Genomic DNA, 21275 nt, shown 5'->3' with positions numbered 1-21275 from the left:
ATGGATAGCGTAGATGGCTGTGGGCAGACTTGGCATTGGTGTGGGTAGTGTTAATGGATGTGGATAGCTTGGATGGCCATAGGCAGTGTAGATGGCCATGGGTCGTGTAGACGACTGGGCAGTGTAGATGGCCGTGGGCAGGTCTGGTGATTGCAACAGCATTGTAGATGACTGTGGGCAGTGTTGATGGCCATGGGCAGTGTTGGTGGCTGTGGGCAGTGTTGGTGGCTGTGGGCAGTGTAGATGGCTGTGGATAATGTAGATGGCCGGGGGGTGACCATGGGCTGTGTAGATGGCCGTGGGCAGGCCTGGTGACGGCAAGGGCAGTATAGATGACCATGGGTACTGTAGATGGCCATAGGCAGGCCTGGCGCTGGTGGGGGTAGTGTAGATCGCTGTGGGCAGTAATAGATGGCCATGGGCAGGCCTGGTGCTAGTGAGGGCAGTGTAGATGGCCGTGGACAGCCAGGCCAGCTCATGGCCGTGTACACGGCCCATAGCCAGCAAACTATCAACGGCCATCTAGACTGCTCACACCAGTACCAGGCCTGCCCACAGCATCTACACTGCCCGTGGCCATCCATACTACCCCCAGCCATCCACACTGACCTCGGCCATCTACAATGCCCACAGCCGTCTGCACTGCCCACAACCTTCCACACTACCCAGGCTAGCGCCAGGCCTGCCCACTGTCATCCACACTGCCCATGGCCACCAACACTGAAAACAAGAGCGCCAGGCTGGCCAAAAGCCATCTACACTGCCCACGGCCATCTAAATTGTCCACACCATCGCCAGGCCTGCCGACGGCTATCTATACCCATGGACATCTACACTGCCCATGGACATCTACACTGCTAATGTCATCTACTCTGCCCACACCAGTGTTAGGCCTGCCCACAGCCATCTACACTGCCTCAGGTCATCTACATGCCCCATGGCTATCTACACTACCCACACCACTGCCCAGCCTTACCACGGCCATCTACACTGTTCACGGCCATCTACACTACCCACGCCAGCTCCAGGCCTGCCCATGGCTGTCTGTGCTGCCCACAGTCATTTACACTACCCATGGTCATCTACACTACCCATGCCAGTGCCACACCTGCCCACGGCCATCTACACTGCCCATGAGCATCTACACTGCCCATGGCATGCAGAGTCCACGCCAGTGCCAGGCCTGCTCACAGCCATGTACTTGCTTTTTTTTTCAGTGTTGAATGCCATGCGCCGTGTACATGGGCATGGGCAGGCCTGGCAGTAATGTGGGCAGTGTAGATGGTCGTGGTTAGTAGCCACTGCCTGTAGCCAGGGCCAGGCCTGCCCACAGTCATCTGCACTGCCCACGGCCATCTACAGAGCCCATCCCAGTGCCAGGCATTCCCACAGCCATCTAGAGTGCCCACAGTCATCTACACTACCCACGACAGCTCCAGGTCTGCCCACGGCTGTCTACAGTGCTCACAGCCGTCTACACTACCCACGCCAGCGCCAGGCCTGCCCATGGCAATCTACACTGCCCACAGTTATCTACACTACCCACGGCCACGTACACTGCCCACGCCAGCACCAGGCCTGCTCACAGCCACGTACTTACTGTTTTTTCAGTGTTGAATGCCATGGGTAGTGTACATGGCTGTGGTCAGTCCTAGCGGTAACGTGAGCAGTGTAGATGGCCGTGGGCACTCTAGATGGCTGTGGACGGTGTAAATGGCTGTGGGCAGTGTAGATGGCCATGGGCAGGCCTGGTGGTGGAATGAGCAGTGTAGATGGGCATGGGCAGTGTAGATGGTCGTGGGTAGTTTAGATGACTGTGGGCAGTGTAGGTGGCCGTGGGCAGGCCCGGTGCTGGTGACATTGTCTACGGCCATCTACACTACCCTCACTAGTGCCAGGCCTGCCCATGGCCATCTACACTGCCATTGCCAGGCTTGTCCATGGCCATCTACACTGCCCACGGCCATATACACTACCCTCACCCATGCCAGGCCTGCCCAAAGCCATCTACGGTGCCCACGGCCACCTATACCGCCCATGGTCAACTACGCTGCCCTTGCCAGCGCCAGGCCTGCCCACAGCCATCTAGACTACCCATGCCAGCGCCAAGCCTGCCCACAGCCATCTAGACTACCCATGACCATCTACACTACCCACAGTCATCCAAACTACCCATGCCAGTGCCAGGCCTGCCCACGGCCATCTAGACTACCCATGACCATCTACACTACCCATAGTCATCCAAACTACCCATGCCAGCGCCAGGCCTGCCCACAGCTCATGCACATCTACACTGCCCACGGCCCTCTACACTACTCATGGCCATCTGCACTGCCCACAGTCGTCTAGCTTACACACGCCATCTACACTATCCACAGCCGTCGACACTACCCATGGCAGGACCAGGCCTGCCCATGGCCATTTACAGTGGCTGCCCCAGTGCCAGGCCTGCTTACGGCCATCTACATTGCCCACGGCCATCTGCACTGCCCAGACCAGCACCAGGCTTGCTCACGGCAGTCTACACCGCCCACAGCCATCTGCAGTGCCCATGGCCACCTACACTACCCACCACAGCACCAGGCCTGCCCATGGCCATCTTCAGTGCACACGGCCATCTAGACCGCCCACGGCCATATACACTACCCTCACCAGTGCCAGGTGTGCCCACGGCCAACTACAGTGCCCATGGCTGTCTACACTCCGAAAAGCAGAGGGCAGAATTCCATCAGGGCAGCTGAACAGCCGGAACTTTGACCCTCACTGGGCGAGACTCTGGGGAACTGGGCGGTGGTGGGGGGGGTGTGGGGAGGCGGTGCGCAGATGTGGAGTTCCTCCCCTGCCAAGAGACTGCACAACAGCTGGCGTGCAGAGCAGCAGCTGAGAAGCAGCAGTGTGCAGCACACGGGGGGTCCCCGGCAAGGACATTTGTTCCCTAAGCTCAGAATGTGTGGGCCTGGCAGGGATGTGTGGGACCTGAGTCCGAGAACAAACGAGGGGTGGGCAGCACAGACTCTGTGCCAACAGTGCTCCTCTGCAGATGTGGCTCCCAGAGCCAGGCCTCGGCTGCAGGCCTCCCCGCCAGGAGGCCCTCAGGAGCCCTGCTGCCGGCACACGTCCTGCCCTCATGTGCTCCTGAGCCACCCACCCCCTCCCACACCGTTTGGGCCAGCCCACGGAGAGCGGGGCCACGGGCCTGGCACTATGCCGTCACCACCCCCAAGGTGATGCCTTGGGGAGAGGGGCAGAAGGCCAACGTGCTGTCTGGCCGCAGCCCCCGTGGCAGCCTGGGGGCTCCCCCCACCCACAGATGACTGGGAGCGCGTGCCCTAGGGGTGGGAGCTCCTCCAGCTCTGCCCGACGCCAGGTGTCACCCGTTCAGGTGCAGCATGGCCCCACACTGGCCCGTCAGCACCATGGGGACCAGTCCCTGCCCATGATATGTAGAGCAGAGGACAAGAGAAGAATAAAGAACTACAAAAACAACTGTAAAACAAGTAACTCAATGACAACAAGCACACACCTATCAAAAGTTACTTTGAACATAAATAGACTAAATGCCCCAATCTAAAGACACAGGGCGAGGGAATGGATAAAAAAGCAAGACCCAGCTCCATGCGGCCTAGAGAGACTCATTTCAGACCTAAAGACACCTGCAGACTGAGCATGACGGGATGGAAAAGCATTTATCAGGCAAATGGAAGTGACAGGAAAGCCTCGTGACAACACTGAAATCAGACAGACGAGACTTTAAAACACAGACCGTCGCAGGAGACAGAGAAGGACACTACGTAATCATAATGGGAGCAGTCCGACAAGATCTAACACGTGTAAATACTTATGCACCCGTGTGGGAGCGTACAACTCCATAAAAGCAGTTAATAACAAGCAAAAAGGAAGTAATCCATGATAACACAACAGTAGGGGACTTGACCGCCGCACCGCATCAACGGACCGATCACCGAAGCAGGAAATCAGCAAGGAAACAGTGGCTCTGAATGAGACATCAGACCAGAAATATCTGATATACTCAGAACTTTCCACCCTACAACAGCAGAATATACATTCTCCTCAAGTGCACATGGGACCGTCTCCAGAGCAGATCACTTCTTATGCCACAATATTAGTCTCAACAAATTAAAAAAGGTTAAGTCCTACTATGCATCTTTCCGAACCACAACACTCGGAAACTAGAAATCAACCACAAGAAAAAGTCTATAAAAAATACAAATACATGTACATCACATAACATGCTACTGAATAATGATTGGGTCACCCCCCAAAATCGAAGAGAAAATAAAAAAATACATGGAGACATATGAAAATGAAAATACAAGGCTCAGAATCTTTGGAATCCATTAAAAGCTGTTTTAAGAGGGAAGCTTATAGCAGCAGAGGCCTACCTCAAGAATCAAGAAAAATCTGACCAACCTTACAGCTGAAGAAGCTAAAAGAAGAACAAACAAAACCCAAACTGTTTTAAGAATGAAGTAATAAAGATCAGAGCAGAAATAAGTGAACGAGAAACCAAAAATACAATACAACAGATCAATGAAACCAGAAGCGGGTTCTCTGTAAGTAGCAACAGAACTGATACACCTTTAGCCAGAGTCAGGAGAGAGACGGGGTTGGGGGTGGGGTGGGGGACTCCAACAAAGTCAGATACGAAACAGGAGTCATAGGAACAAAATCCACAGCTACAGAGGATTATCAGAGAATATTATGGAAAATTAAATGCCAACAAATTAGACAACCTAAAAGAAATGGATAAATTCTTCAAAACATATACCTCCCAAAACTGAATCAGGAAGGAAGAGAAAATATGAACAGACTGGTTATCAGTAATAATAGTAACAAAAAAAGTCCCAACGAACACAAGTCCAGGACCAGACAGCTTCACAGGCAAATTTTACTAAACATTTAAAGAAGAGGAGTTAATACCTATTCTTCTGAAACTATTCCAAAACATAGGAGGAAACCTTCCAAATTCATTGTATAATGCCAGCACTGCCCTGATACCAAAACCAGATAAAGAAACTACCAAAAAAAATAAATAATAAAAAAAAGGAACTACAGACCAGTATCCCTGATGAAGACAGATGTAAATCCTCAGCAAAATATCAACAAATGAAATTCAACAATAATGATTAACAAAGTCATTCTCCATCATCGTATAGGATTTACTCCTGGGACGCAAGGGTGGTTCAGTCTTTGCAGGTCAGTCGTATTGTGTGATGGGATACATCAACAAGAGAAAGGACAGAAACCATATGATCATTTCAAGAGATGTAAAAAAAGCAGCTGATAAAGTACAACATCTGCTTACAGTAAAAACCCCCAACAAAGTAGGTTTAGAGAGAACATACCTGAACATAATACAGGCCATCTATGAAAAACACACAGCTAGCACTACACTCGGTGGTGGAAAACTGAGAGCTTTTCTCCTAAGGTCAGAAATAAGACAAGGATGTCCACTCTCATCACTTTTACTCAACATGATAGTGGAAGTCAAAGCCACAGCAGTCAGACAAGAAAAAGAAATAAAATGCACCCACACTGTAAGAAACAAGTAAAACTTTCACTATTTGCAGATGACAGGATACTATATATAGATAAACCTAAAATTTCCCCCCAAAACTAATAGAACTGATCAGTTCAGTAAAATCACAGGATATGAAACCAATATCTTAAAATCTGTTGCATTTCCATACACCAATACCACCATAGCAGAGAAATTAAGAAAACAATCCTATGAACAATTGTACCCAAAATAATAAAATACCTAAGAATAAACTTAATCAAGGAAGTAAAAGACCTGTACTTGGAAAACTATAGAACACTGATGAGAGAAATTGAAGGGGTGCCGGGATGAGCATGGTAGAGCATGTGACTCCTGATTTTACTGTCAAACCCAATGTTAGAAAGAAGGAGACAGAGAAAGAGAGAAAGAAAGAAAAAACTATAGAGGACATAAACAGATGGAAGGCTATTCCCGTGCATCTAAATTAAATACTAAAATAATATTAAATATTCCTATAATATTTAAACATATTATTAAAATGCCCATTGTACACAGAGCAAATACACATTCAAGTCAATCCCTATCAAAGTAGCATGTTTTCCAAAAATGCTCAAAAGAACATTTTTCACAGAGCTAAAACAAACAATCCTAAAGTTTGTATGGAACCACAAAAGAGTCTGAGTGGCCAAAGCAATCTTGAGCACAACTGGAGGTATCTCAATCTTAGATATCAAGTCACACCTGAAAGCTATAGTAATCAACACAGTATGGTTCTGGCCATTAAAAACACAAAGATGAGAGGAACAGAATGGGGAGCACCCAGAAATGAACCCACGATTATGGTCATTCCTCTTTCACAAAGGAGGCAAGAATATACAATGGGAAGATGTGTCTTCAACAGATGGTTCTGGGAGAACTGAACAGGGACACACACAAAAGAAACAGGACCACTTTCTTACATCCTGCACAAATATAAGTCCAAAATGGATCGAAGACCTACATGTAAGACCCGAAACCATAGAACTCCCCCAAGGAGCACAGGCAGTAATTTCTCTGACCTCAGCCCTAGCAGCATTTTTCCTGAATACAACTTCTGAGGCAAATTTATTCCCAAAAATAAATTATTGGGATTTTATCAAAATTAAAGTTTCTGCACAGTGAAGGAAATCAGTCACCGGAACTAAAACACAGCCTACTGAATGGGAGAAGATGTTTACAAATGATATATCCAATAAAGGGTTAATCTCCAAAATATATTAAAAACTTATCAAACTGAACACCCCACACCCCAAGAGCCCAATTAAAAAATAGGCAGAACATATGAAGAGACATTTCTCCAAAGAAAACCTACAGATGGCCGACAGACCCATGGAAAGAGGCTCAGCTTCAGGGTAATACAAATCAGAACTAACTGTGAGCTCCCACCTCGTACCTGTCAGAATGGCTAAAATAAAAACCAGAGGAAACAAGTGTTGGCAAGGATTGGAGAAAAAGGAACTCTCATGTACTGTTGGTGGGAATGCAAACTGGTACAACCAGTGTGGAAAACAGGACGGAGGCTCCTCAAATAATTAGAATTACCTCATGATCCAGTAATTTCAGTGCTGGGTATTTACCCAAAGAACACCAAGACACAGAATCAGAAAGCCATATGCGCCCCTACGTTTGCAGCAGCGTTATTTACAACAGCCCAATTCTGGAAGCCGCCCAAGTGTCCATCTGTCGATGACCGGATAAAGAAGATGTGGTGTCTACACACAATGGAATATTATTCAGCCGCAGAAAAGAAGGAAATGCTGGCGCTTGCAACACCAACCATGGATCTAGAGAGTATGATGCTGAGTGAGTTGTCAGAGAAAGACAAATACCATATGATTTCACTCACTCGATGTGGGATTTAAAAGTCAAGAGAAACAAGCAAAGGGAAGAAGAGACAAAACCATGACACAGACTCAACTCTGGAGAACCGGTGGTTCCCACAGGAGGGAGTGGGGTGTTGTAAAATACGGGAAGGTGATGGACACAACACTCATGGTGAACACTGAGTAGTACACGGGATTGTTGGACCACTGCACTGTCGTCAGAGCCTAACATGACACTGCACCGGAATGAAAATAAAATACAAAAACGCTAATTCAGAACGATACGTGCACCCCGAAAGAACTGTTAAATCACTCAGTTGTACCCCTGGAAGGGTAGGGCACCGTATGTTCATCGTACTGGATTCTTTTTCCAAATGCAGACCACAAAATGCCCACCCTTGTGTTAGTTGGGTTCTAACTCCTTTCTGCAAATATCCGTGTATTTATACAAATATCCATGTATTTATACAAATATCCGTGTAACTCATTTATACAAATGTCCTGTCCTCTTTAGCTTCATCTTGGCAATTATGAAAACCCTGCAAGTCTGTATTTAGGAGATGACTTCAGGACCCCATCTATGACCAGAATATGAAAAACAGCATCTTCAAGTCAAACCTTTCCCCAGGGGATACATATGAAAATTCTCTGCTAAGTGCCTGTGTTGCTGTGGTTCTCGAACTGAAGTTCTCCCTTCCACAGATGAATTATAATGCACTTGAGAAGTTTTTAAATATGGAAATCTGCTTTTGGTGTGCCTCAACTGTGATTCGAAAACTAGATGTATCTCATCTGTTTCTCAAATATAATGAACTCACAGTGCCTGGCGTACATTCAAGGCTGCCAAAAAATATTTTAAGGATTGATTTATTATAGAGAGGGAAACTCAGAACGAGGGAGCATGAGCAAAGGGGGCAGAGGGGAGAGGAAGAGAGAATTGCAGGAGGACTCCCCACTCCCCGTGGGAGCTGAGCCGGACATGGGGCTCAGTCCCCGGACCCTGAGATCATAACCCGAGTCCAAACCAGGAGTCGGAGGCCCCACTGACTGCATGGTCCAGGTGCTATATAAGGCTGTACATTTTTTAATGGAATGTTCATCTCTAAATTCCAAAAGTCGAATGCTCAAGTGTGCTGGGTGGTTGAAATCAGAGCTCTGAGAGAGGGAGACCATCGGGGAGCGCCGCAGGATAGCCGCCACAGTAAAGACGGGAAGTCCCAGCACCGGCAGCCCCGCACAGCACTCGGGAACGCATCGGAAAATGCCACTTCCCCGGGGCAGGGATTTCCGTTCTTTGCAGCATCTCCAACACCGGAAATAGCACCTGGTATGCAGTAGGTGCTCAATCAGTATCAGCGGAATGACATCCTTTCACAAACTGATGTCTTCTTCTCTCTTCGTTTGTAAAAATGCTTTCGTCCGACAGACTTTCGGATTTTGTACAATTTTGTAAAAGAAAAAACTCAAACACCTACTTGGCAGAAGGCATTTCTACTCCAAGTAGAAGTAGGAATGTTTTCTCTCTCGTTTTGAGCTAATTTTTCACATTTCTGGAGTGCAAACACGAAGTCTAAACCAAGGAGCCTGAGAGAATCAAGTGTGGATTTTGTTGCCACACAGTAAAACGGAACTGTTGTTTGAAGAATAATAAAATTGCTAATTAATAAAAGTAGCCAATTTTTTATTCCTTTTAGGGCTGCAGATTGATTCTTGAGGGTATGTCTTTCCTTCGAGAGCATTTACTGTTACACCCCAGTGACACAGGCACTCTGGGCTAACACATGATGTTTGAGTCATTTCCCTTAGAAATAATATGCTCTGTCATCATAAATAATAATAATAATAAAAAAGGACGCTCTCCCTTTGGGAAATTTCAAGGAAACTGAACAGATTTGTGCTTCTGAGTTCCTAGCTCCAAGTCCAAAACCAACATGCTGGCCAGCCTCGCTTTTTTAGGAAATGTGACAGATATCTAGAAACCCATTTCTACTTACAGTTTTATCTTGACTAGTAAACAAGATTCTCATCTACTCTGATCTGTCACAAGCATTCAGGTTTTTTAAGGTTTTCAACCCAGTGGATCCACTGGTGGAAATTAGTTATGATTCAAGAATATTCTCAGAATTTTTTTTCCTATTTTAATATTGTTTTTCATTTTTATTTTTATTATGATCAGTTAGCCAACGTACAGTACATCATTAGGTTTCGATGTAGTGTTCAAAAAGCATTTGAGATGGGTCTTGAAAGTTGCATAAGAGGCCCACAGTGAACGATTTTACAGAGTCAAAAAGACCAGAAAAGCCAGACAAAGATCTCACATTCACATTCTACCCAGAATTCGTGAACAGTGGGACCATCTGTTGACTTAAAAGGGATCTCGTCTCCTACGTGTGCAGTAGTTATGAACAGCACACGCTCCATCACTGTTTCGGGAAACTCGGGTTTGGGATACTGTAGGTCCTATGGTGCCTGCCCAACGGGCTTCTGGAAGAGAACAGATGTGCGAGAGTCTGGAACTCCTGCTGTGTCCCCCGCTGGCTTTTAGACGTTCATTTGGCTTTCACATTACCATCCGAAGGGACATAGGATGGATAGAATTTAAGGAAAAGGGCTTATTAGAAAAAAAGACATCTCTAGGGATGGCGTGACTTGTTCTCGGTCCCTAAGGGGCCGTGTAACCTACGTGGAAAGTGACCTCCCCGGGCAGACGCCAACGGCAAAGTCACTGCCACCCCGGCAGGCGTTCCAGTTCAACCCACGTGCCGACCACAGAACGAAGTCCTGAGCTGTATGGGAGTATTAACCATTTCCTGCCGCAGACAGAGGGCAGTGGTGGTTAATCCCACTTCATCTGCCAAGCGGAATGCTTAGAACTCCTCGCATTTGGGTTGCAAATCAATCACGAGACCGTTTGTGAAAGCATCATACCTCCTTGTCTGCAAAGGAGGAAAACAGAGCTGGTCCTAAAGCCCCAAGAAGTGCCTAGCTCAGCGGCGCTCACCCTGCTTCCTAGCGTCCTGTTTCCCCTCTGCTCGTGGGCCAGCCTTCAGGGCTCCACCTACAGGAAACCCCGTAAGAACCCTGACATTTCTGGGGTGATTACTTTGTGCTGGGCACTGTCCCCAAGCACTCCGTATGTGTACTGTCATTTAATTCCCACAACAAACCTACGACACAGTCTATCACTTTCCCTTTAGATCATCATGTTAATACAATAAAGAAGAAAAAGTCCTTGACCTTCTCATTACTTTCAAGAATATGTGATAAAACTGCACATGAATCCATGAGAAAAACACTGCAGATAACAGCAATGGGATGGGGCACCTGGGGGCGCAGTCAGTTCAGCGTCTGCCTTCAGCTCACGTCATGATCCCAGGGTCCTGGGACTGAGCCCCGTGCTGGGCTCCATGTTCAGCTGGGAGTCTGCTTCTCCCTCTGCCCCTCCCTGACTCACACATACTCTCTCTCTGAAATAAATAAAATCTTAAAAAAAGAAAAAGCAGTAGGGGATTTTGTTCATCTGGTGAAGTATGTCTACTGACATCACGCCTGGGGTTAGTGTGCTCAATGACCTTATTGTGCAAATCCAATCATGGTAGATAAGTACATCCAGTCATCACGCTGGGCACCTCAAATATGCACCATGTTCTAGAGCAATTCTAGTCCATAAAGCTGGGGAAGGTAAAAGCAGCAGATACTTGTATATGGACATAAAATCTGTTATGTCCACTTGCACACGTTGTGTTCATGCACACACGCACACAGGTCCCATGACATCACTCACCACCCCCGTGAGATGGGCACCGTTACTCCCTCTTTACAGATGAGAAACTGATGTGCTGAGTGGTGAGTGATTTGCCTGACACCACACGTTGGTGAGTGGTTCGCCTGGGCTTTTACACAAAATATATCTCAGTGTAAAGACCGTGTTCTTAAACTCCATGTTATTGTGGCTCAAATAGTAGTTTACAAGCATGCAGTGTTTTACATATAATAATTCCTAACAGATATTTAGAAAACTGACTTTCCTCAGCCATGAATACCATTAACCTGTTTCCATGTAATCAGAAGGACTAGTAAATCTTCAACCACGTAACCAAGAGGAAGAAAAGAAAGCAGCACTTCTGCTTCATCTCCGCTTTGAACAAACACAAATGAGGAGTCAAAAATAAAAAACAAACGTCACCCCTGCAGGGATCACTCCTCCGGCGTCCCGCACTGAACATCACAGCCGGCGTTACAGCAAGGGACAGAAGGAGAGGTCCAGGTCTGGGAAGGAAAATATCACATTCTCCTTATGCGCATGCTACACGGTAGCTTTTATGGAAAAATGGGAAAGAATCATCACAGGAAATGCAGTGAGCAAGGGAATAGAACAAGAGAGTCCGATTCACCATCAAGACATTGAAAGAGGATGTCTATGTCTGTAGGACAGCCACAGTTAGGAAACAAAACTGAGGAAAAGTACACATGTTTGGAATGGGACCGCAATAAACACAAACACCTTAGAATAATCCTAATAGAACTATTATAGCCTCTGCATTACACATTACAAATCACTGTTAAGAGAAAACTTTAAAAAACGGAAGAAAGTGATACGTCAAGTGTCGGGATTTTTAAGATGTGAATTCTCAGTCGTGACCATATGTTGACTGTAATCTCAACAGAGATCTCACAAGGTTTCTGTGGGCACTGACAGATTAATATAAACACTGATATAAAAGCACAAAGGACCGAAAACAGTCAAGACAACTTGATAATGAAGTAAAAACTGCAGAACTATGATTAAAAATATTTACAGATTCACAGTAGTTAAGACAACAATGCCAGAAAGTTGCAGAGGGGGAAACGCCAAATGACTCCAGAGAAAGTCGAACAGATAAGATGCCCATACGTGGGAGGTAGGGCCGGGGCAGCAGCCCGCAGTTCAACTAAGGCTGCTCTGTCAGCTCTGCTGCAGCTCAGGAGGGCCGGAAGCGTAAAGGAGCAGTGAGCTCCACACGTAAACTCAGTTCCAGGCGGAAGACAGCCCCAGAGAGAAGGGGGAAGCGGTCCAAGATTCAGGACGTGAGGGGAGGATCTGTGTGACCCTGTGTAAGCAAAGATCCTCAACCAGGGTCTCTCACCCAGAGAAACAAAATGATGAATGGGTCCCCTCTACAACACAGAAGCACTGAGGAAGGAAGGAAGGATGGATCGGTCACACAAGGAGAAAACGCTGAAACCAGGGAACCGGCAGGTGACACCTATACTCAACATGTAAAGGCCTCTTGCAGGACAAACAGCGCGGCTGAAGAGCTTAAAAACGCAGACAGAACCGAGCCATCGAGACACAGGTCCCAGAACTGCTCAACTCAAAAAGATGGAAACTCCACGAGGCAGAGAGAGGGGGGTCCACTGGGGACAATCGTGCCCTGAGAGTGGGAATGGAAGCTGCAACCTCTGTGAGAAAGTGTCATGTCTTCCAAAGCTCTGCATGCTCCAATCACCCAGGGTCCCCCTCGTCCGGGAGAACGTGCATCAAAGACCTGTGTTCATGGCAGCCCTGTGCTGCAGAGGCCCCCACCGGGGCAAACCAAATCCCCAGCCCTGGCTAAAAAGAGCCATCGGTGGAGCTCCACACGGAGCAAGGGCAGACCAGCCCTGCATGAAGTACGGCTTCCCCAACAGAATGAGGTCATTTCCCGCTCCCTGGATCTCATGCACCCGAGAGGCCCAACGTGCACGTTATGGTTCTGAGTGATAAACATTTCAAATATCAGCAAGACAGATCTTCAAGTTTACAAGTCACAACAGCAATGGTTGCTCTTGTATGGTTAAGAAGTATTCTCAATGCTTACGGTTGTATTTCATTATACGTTCATGTTTTCATGCTCTTGTATGCTTAAGAAGTATTCTCAATGCGTACATTTGTATTTCATTATATATTTATAGTTTCAATATTAATGTTTTACGACTGATACAGTTCTAATCTAAAGTCAGTAAACATAATAGATCAAATAAATTTTGTAATTTAATAATTATCCTAAAACTTATTATGTTTACAAATAGGGATATACATGAATGAATAACTTTTAATAAATAATACTGAATAAATGGAATTTAGTTTTAATTAACGTAGGAGAGTAATAAGACATTAATATTAATTGTAATATTATTTTGGCTACAGAATGGATGTCAGCAGCTTAGAAAAAATTCTGGAACAAAAAGAACTCCAGCACTAATATTCCCCTTTTTTTTTTTTTTTTTTTGCTCATGTAGGTTCCATGATCAGCATGGATCCCAACGTGGGGCTTGAATTCACAACCCTGAGACCAAGACCTGAGCTGAGATCAAGAGTCAGACGCTCAACCAACTGAGCCACCCAGGTGGCCCTCCAACACCAACGTTCTGTGTAACAGTGTTCTTCGGAAGAACTGTTAAAAGTGAACTCTTGAAACAATCTGTCTTTCCTGTGTTTCCAAAGGCATACGAGTGGTAGACATGGAAATGTACATCAAATAATTCCAAAAATACTAGTTCGATAATATACACAAAAATCTTACGAATAAAGAAAACCAAAGAAAATGAATTTATTCTAAAGACAGCTATTCAAATACAAACTCAAAACAGAATTAATTCCAAGGGTAAATCTGGCTTGCAGTATTAATTGTAAAATGGAAATTCTGAAGACACCCGGGAGTTTTGCTGTAGTGGGATGATGGTGTGTTAGGATATTGTGGTGTGTCCGTACACAGAAGTGAGTTAAACAGGGAACAGAAATACAGGATAGTGCAGAATGCTCCTACATTATATGAAAATGTGTACTTTTTACATACATATATGGACCTGTGTGTGTGTGTATAAAACAACTGAAGGAAGAACAGAAGTGTAGGAAAATTTTGAAAAGACATCTGCCAAAATACTGTTTCTAGGAGACCATACTGAAATAAGTGACTTCTTTCTCTGTTTCCCAAATTATTTGGGTTGTGTGTCTTTTTTTAAACAACAAACTCATTTAGAACAAAACTTTATAGAGCAGAATAATGAGTGTTTTGAGTGTCTTGGAGACAGGACTGGCCTTCTGGGAAAGCAGTGAAGCCAGGCTAACATCCCTGAGATGAGAAAATGCAACCAGCTGACCAACGGTGCTGATTTCTAAACACGGTATGGGTTCCTGGGAGAGAAGCAGCAGCTCACTTAGACTTCACAGCAGCAGGAATTTAAAATAAATAAATAATAATAATAAAAAGGATCTAAATATTCTGTTTGGGTTTCTGTTTCCCTTAATGTCACCCCCATGGCAGGGCGCCTGGGTGGCTCAGTCAGTGAAGCATTTGCCTCTTGGTTTCAGCTCAGGTCATGATCTTAAGGTCGTGAGATCCACCCCCACACCGGGCTCTGTCCTCAGCATGGAATCTGCTTGAGATTCTCTCTCTCTCTCTGCCCTCCCCTGCCTCATGTTCTCTCTGTAAAATAAGTAAATCTTAAAAAAACAAAAAACAAAAACTATTCACACCATGGTTCAACCCTGACTCTTTCACTAGCCCCCTGGTGTCACGGGGCCCCTTACACAGATAACAAGTTGTCAGAGAGCATTTGCGTACCTTCGGTCTTTTTCCAGTAGACCTTCACCTGAAGTTGGTTGTCTTGATAGAAGGGGGCTCCGATTTCCAGGAGCCGCGTGGGCCGTCGTCGTTGGAAAGGCGGCTGCACGTGTGTCACGCTCTTTCCCGTTTTCCCAAGTTGCTCTTCTGCAACAGAGTAGAACACTGTGATTTCCTGGTCAAAAGTAATCTGTTATCAGTACACAGTCGCCGGGTGGGACAGCTGCTCTGACTTAAAAAAGAGATGTGAATGGTATTTCTCCTTTTATGTATTTTTTGTAGTTGTAAAGAAAATAAGTGAAATACCATGAAAATACCACATGGTCTCAATAGCCAAACTGTAGAAAGAGCCTAGATGTCCATCAACAGATGAATGGATCAAGAAGATGTGGTATATATACACAATGGAATACTATGCAGCCATCCAAAGAAATGAAATCTTGCCGTTTGCAATGACGTGGATGGAACTAGAGGGTATTATGCTGAGCAAAATGAGTCAGTCAGAGAAAGAAATTATGCTATGATCTCACCGATATGAGGAATTTGAGAAACAAGACAGAGGATCATAGAGAAAGAGAGGAAAAAAGGAAACAAGACAAAACCAGAGACGGAAACAAACCATAAGAGACTCTTAATCTCAGGAAAAAACTGAGGGCTGCTGGGGGCTGGGGTGAGGGAGAGGGTGGCTGGGTGATGGACACTGGGGAGGGTCTGTGCTATGGTGAGTGCTGTGAAGTGTGTAAGCCTGATGATTCACAGACCTGTACCCCTGAAACAAGTGATATGTTCTATGTTAATAAAAAAAAAAAAAAACCACGTGGCCTGAGAACAATACAGAGAGCTCTTCCTGGACATACCAGCATTATATATCAATGCCCAGACAGGCCCTACATGTTCAATCGACTTTTTACATGAAATACTAAGGGGCAGCAAATGCAATGCAATGACACCTCAGACGGGGAGTGGAGCTGAAGGGTGCATTCATCCGTTCATCCATTCGCTCCTTGTTTCTTGTCAGTACTTAGTGACCACTTCCCAAGTGTCTGGCAGTGAGCCAGAGACTGCAGATACAAAGCTTGTGCTTCGGGAGTGGACACACGTGCGAGTGATCCCACACACAGTAGAGGGTGTTCCCAAAGGCTCACGCACAGGGCAGGGCATAGTCAGGCGGGAGCACAGGGAGGAGAGAAGGTGGTGTTTGCATCTCACAAGCAGCTGGTGCCTATGCTTTGGAAAAGCAGACAAAGGGTGTTTGTGGAAACGAGTTACAAGAAGAGGCTCGGACGGCTGCAGTAGAATGCTTTAGGAAAGACGAGATGGGTCCGTACGCATATTCACCGCTATTTCTTAACATGACTTTCCCCACCGTCAGTGTAACACTGCATTTACCGTGTACTTGTTGCAAAGCAACGACGATGTAAACGTGATTCAGAATGACCCCAAGCTCAGATGTCCCACATGCAGTGGCACCCAGAGAAAGTCTCTAATCAAGACACCAGGAAACATTCCTCCGAATGAGGTGATTCAAAATGTGATTTCTACCACCCTAGGCCAGGCCACTTCTTCCCCGTCACGGTTTCATGGCGCAACCGGCTTTGCTTTTACCGTTCTTTTCGTTTTCCTGTTTTGATGCAGTCGCAGGTCTGTGCCATTCTTAATTCCTACAGTATGTCAGGCTCCTTCGTCACTAGGTTCCAGACCCCGTTCGCTCAGAATGCACTGGCTGGCTCTCCTTGTCCGTGTGGGGTACGACACTCTGTCCGTCCATCCGTCGTCCCCACCTGTCTGCTCTGCATGACTATCTCTATTCTTACCGTCGTCCTACGAAACGGAGCAGGGTCAACCAGCTGTGAGCTGGACGGTGAACGTTTTGGCTTTGGGGCCTGCGCAGTCCTACCCCAGTCCTCAGCTCTCCCGATGGCTCAAAAGCAGTCACAGACGATTTGCAAACACGGGGTGTGGCCGTGGGCCGCTACCGTCTTATTTACAAAACCAGGCGGTGGGCCAGATGTGGCCCACGGGCCACCGTGCGCAGACCCCCGAGAAAGTGACGTCAGCCTGCACATATTCAAAACGAAAACCATGGGGTTCAAAAACACTAAGAAGAGTGTCCAGTTCCACGCAGGTGCGGCCGCGGCGACAGGGAGCTGTAACCCCAGCGCCGTCTTCCATCAGGTTCCCGCTCTCCATGCATCATGGGCCACTTCCGTTCGCGGAGCCAGGCCATTAGCTACAGGGTTTTGTAATAAGGATCTCAGAACTCCCCACTGACCTCACAACTCTCCCTTACCCAATGCCTAGTTTGGGAAGCAGCATGGTTAGAAACTCCACCAAACTTTCTGCTTTCTGAGTCCCAGGAGCCCCGGGGAGGAGACCAGGCGGAGCGGCACATAAGGTCCACCGATAGGAACCTTTCCCGACAGGTCCGTGAGGGAAGACGGGAGCCTGGGGAAGGTGCGGGGAACCTGCAGTGACCGCCCACCACTCCTCACACCAGTACACGCCCAGGATCACCTACACGATTCAGAGGGAAGGGACACTTACGCTACTCAGGTTCTAACGTACCACGTTGTGCTTTAGACAGTTGAAATAAATGTTTGCATTCCCAAGAACATTTGTGAGGCTCTAGTCTTCTGCACCCAAATCCAGTGTGTATACTGGGGGTTTATCACATCACTGGCCAGGCTCAGACCCCCGCGGGGTGTCCTACAGTCCAGCTCAGGTCTGACACTGTGTACCCTAAGACGGCATCAGATCCCGTACAGACACCGTCCATGTCGGTGGGGGGTGTCCCCCTCTGACACCATCTACACCATCTACCTGCACATGACATCGGATCCCTATGGACACTGTCCCCGTGTGGGGGGGTGTCCCCCTCTGACACCGTGTGCCCTAAGACAACATCTGATTGCCTACAGACACCGTCCACATCAGGAGGTGTCCCCCTCTGACACCGTCTACACCATCTAGGTGTAGACGGCACCAGCTCTTCCCGAATAAGGGCTCGATCCTATAGGACTGTGCCGCACTTCGGACACTTGTCACCATTCTAGGTTGTCACCTGTGACTCTCACTACCTGCTGTTGAGTGGAGGTTCCAACCCCCAACTCCGTGGGCTCGATTACGTTGCTAGAGTGGCTCACAGAACTCAGAACCATTTCCTCACTACGTTACCTCCCAGTTGATTATAAAAAGCTGTACATCAGGATGAGCCCGGTGAGGAGATGCTGTCAGGTCCGGGAGAAGGGCTTCTGCGCCCGCTGAGGACCAAACTCATTCTGCTTAATACAAACCACAGCCTCACCGGCTCCCTCGTGAGAGGCGCTGGGTCACCCCCCAGTGAGAACCAGCAGCGCAGAGAGCTTGGAGCACACACACGGGCTGGGCCCAGACAGAGAACCTACAGGGCTCTCGGGCAAAACTCATCCCTTTCCTGATTACCACGTTCGTCAAGAATCCTGCTGGTCACAGCAAAAGTATCTGTTAACTCGTAACTAAGGACTTAACGATTTTCACAAATGAACTTATGGTTTGTGAAACCCCTTTAGTAATCTGTGACTTTGGGAATTTGCCAGAGAATAAGCAAATGTGTCGATACTGTGGCTAATCTCTACGTGAATTTTGCCTTTGTACTTTATTATGTCCTACACACAGTTTTGTTTTCCATTACCTACACGTAAGGATGCAGTTTTCTGTATCTCAAGATGGAAATGTGGTTGCTTTACTGAGAGGCACAGACGCCTAGGGTTGCCGAGCCCCACGCCACTCGGAAAGGACAGAGACAGGGGCTCCGTGCTAGGAGCGTGGCCCTGGTTCTGAGCGCCAGTCCTGCTCTGTCACTATCAAATCCAAATGCACTAAAATCATGTCTACGTGTTGTGAAAAGATCGGAGGTCTGACGGATACTCTATCAGTCCCAAAAGTGAGACAACGGAACGAGTTCGCTATTTTTCCAAATGTCAAAATTCTGATTAATTTTAACAGATCAAGAGCCTCAGCGTATTTCCTCTCGGCTCCATTTTTGTTATGAAAAACTAGAAGAAAACCCCAGTTGCCTCACGCAGCTGGAAAAACCTGTGCAATCTGTCGACCGTGGAAAAGGTCCTCCTGCCTCCAAAAAGCAAGCTGCATTTCCAGCCACGAGTGTCAGTTCCTTCCTCCTCGAGGGGCCCTTTTCTGATACGACGTGAGCAGTCCGCTTCTGCTTCCGTGGAAATTTTTGTCACTGAAACGCCTAGTGGCCCGCAGACCTGGGAAAAGGTCCCTCAGAAAGTAATCGACATGCTGGCATTTACTACTGTCTTTCCTATAAGATGTCATTCCCCTGGCTTATACCAAAAAGTTGTAATTACTCGTTATTTCTCCTTGGTCTGCGATGAAATTCACAGTGTTCTTATAGAAGTCCTACGCTAGGGGCACCTGGGTGGCTCAGTCCAAATCGTTTGCCTTCAGCTCAGGTCATGATCTCAGGGCCCCGGGATCGAGTCCCACATCAGTCTCCCTGGTCAGCGGGGAGCCTGCTTCTCCCTCTGCCTCTGCAGCTCCCTCTGCTTCATTCTCTCTTTCTCTGTCAAATCAATAAATATTTTTAAAAGGAAGAAGAGTCCTATCCTAACCTTCATGAGATTGCATTTCAACACGAGCATGGGACATCCTGACAAACATTCAGCTATGTCCCTCCCAGTCCCTGATGAAGCCTGTCTCTTCCACAGGACACCCTGAGACCGAACGACATGCGTCAGGCCAGGTCATCTGAACGATTCGGTTTCTTCCTTCTCCTCTGTCACCTTTCGGAAGCCACAGGAGAGGCATCAGCTAATCCTCCGAATAAAGTGGCCTCTGAGGGGTTCACTGTGGTAACTCTTCACTGACCAGGGGAAACATTATCGAATTTTACAAGGTGACTAGAAAGTGACATTAGCGTTCAGAGTCAGCCTGTCCAATGAAGGCTGACTCTGGCTGCGGGTCACAGAGGGATTCCTGCTTACGGAGCGACACTGTTCGGTGTGTGTGCACGTGGGGAACAGCCCCGGACACTTCTGTGCTCCGTGACCTACGTGAGAGCTTGGTTCGGTGGATGTTGTTTGCCGAGTCAGAAAGCGGTGCGCTTCGACCCACGGTGGAGTCTGCCGTATGCACAGGGAAGGAGGTTTCTGCCTCACACTACAGAGGACGGGGAACAGAGACGTGATGTGCTCCTGCTTACGGGGAACCACGTGTCTTTCCGAGACCGAGGAAGCGGACTCTCTGTGCCATATGGCTGAAGGCGTGACAGAGGCAGGTCTACACCCTCCTGGAGAGAGTGGGAGACAAAGCTAGTCGAAGAGCAAGTCACTGACCCGGCCAGCTTGTGGGGGCTGCAGCAGGCAGAGTGGGGAAGCCCAGATGCGCCTCTGCGGGGCCCCAGAGCCCCCCACGCAGCTCCCTCCAGGCGCGAGCCCGGTGAGGGGCACCCCGAAGAGCCCTCTCGGAGGGGACGCGGAGCTCGGAGTCTTTCCCTCCGTGTTCTGGGCTGTGGGAGCGCACGCGAGTCGCGGCAGTCTGCAGGCCCACGCCGGTTTCTCACGGGGAAGGACTGTTGTTTACCGGAACAACCAGGACACTAAAAGGCAAACTTACTTTACACGACGGATGAAGTCCCCACCAGGACGAACAAAAGGTCTGAAGGATTTGGGTCTGAGGAGGAAGCTGGGGAGGGACACGGGTTAGCAGTGAAGGACGAACTCTGGGGAGAAGACGAAGAGCGACAGAAGGCAGAAGGGGGAGAGACCCGTTACACGGCGCGCATTTCTAAAGCACGAGTTGGCCGCCATCTACAAAACGGGTAGTTAAGAAAGAGCGGTGACAAATACAAATCAGGACAGTATTTTAATTCTGAGAAAGAGGTGGGAATGGCCTAAACATGGCAAAGAATTTCACAGATCCCACGGACAATCTGACATTAGAGACAGAACGGCTTTTTAAAGAATGGAATTTCTGGAGAAAAAGGAAAGACAATCCTGAAGAAGGTGTCTTGGGCTTTGGTGTGAACAGAAGGGTGAAGGGTGAAGCCATCTGTAGCAGGAGAGCCCGGGAGACATGCAGGTGTGCTCTCTGAGCACCTGTTAGTCTGAGCACCTGTTAACTGCGGGAGAGCCCAGGAGAGGAGCAGGTGTGCTGAGCACCTGTTAACCAGAGGAGAGTCTGGGAGAGGAGCACCTCTGGGTGCTGAGCACCTGTTAGTCTGAGCACCTATAACTGCAGGAGAGCCCAGGAGAGGAGCAGGTGTGCTGAGCACCTGTTAGTCTGAGCACCTGTTAACCAGAG

At 47.7% G+C, this 21275-nt stretch overlaps 1 protein-coding gene across 1 annotated transcript in view; it reads right to left on the bottom strand.

The window, feature by feature from the left end:
* ANOS1 (anosmin 1) overlaps positions 1 to 21275 on the bottom strand; it is a 174627-nt gene that overhangs the window by 12642 nt on the left and 140710 nt on the right. Inside the window, exon 9 of the mRNA XM_059385998.1 lies at positions 14970 to 15116. Within this exon, the coding sequence (XP_059241981.1) occupies positions 14970 to 15116 (147 nt within the window). The remainder of the gene's footprint in view (positions 1 to 14969; positions 15117 to 21275) is intronic.

The sequence above is a fragment of the Mustela nigripes genome, chromosome X (assembly GCF_022355385.1).
Source record: "Mustela nigripes isolate SB6536 chromosome X, MUSNIG.SB6536, whole genome shotgun sequence".
Classification (NCBI taxonomy): Eukaryota; Metazoa; Chordata; class Mammalia; order Carnivora; family Mustelidae; genus Mustela; species Mustela nigripes.
Note: the sequence above shows the minus strand (reverse complement) of the source record. Positions and strands in the feature narration are given on the sequence as shown.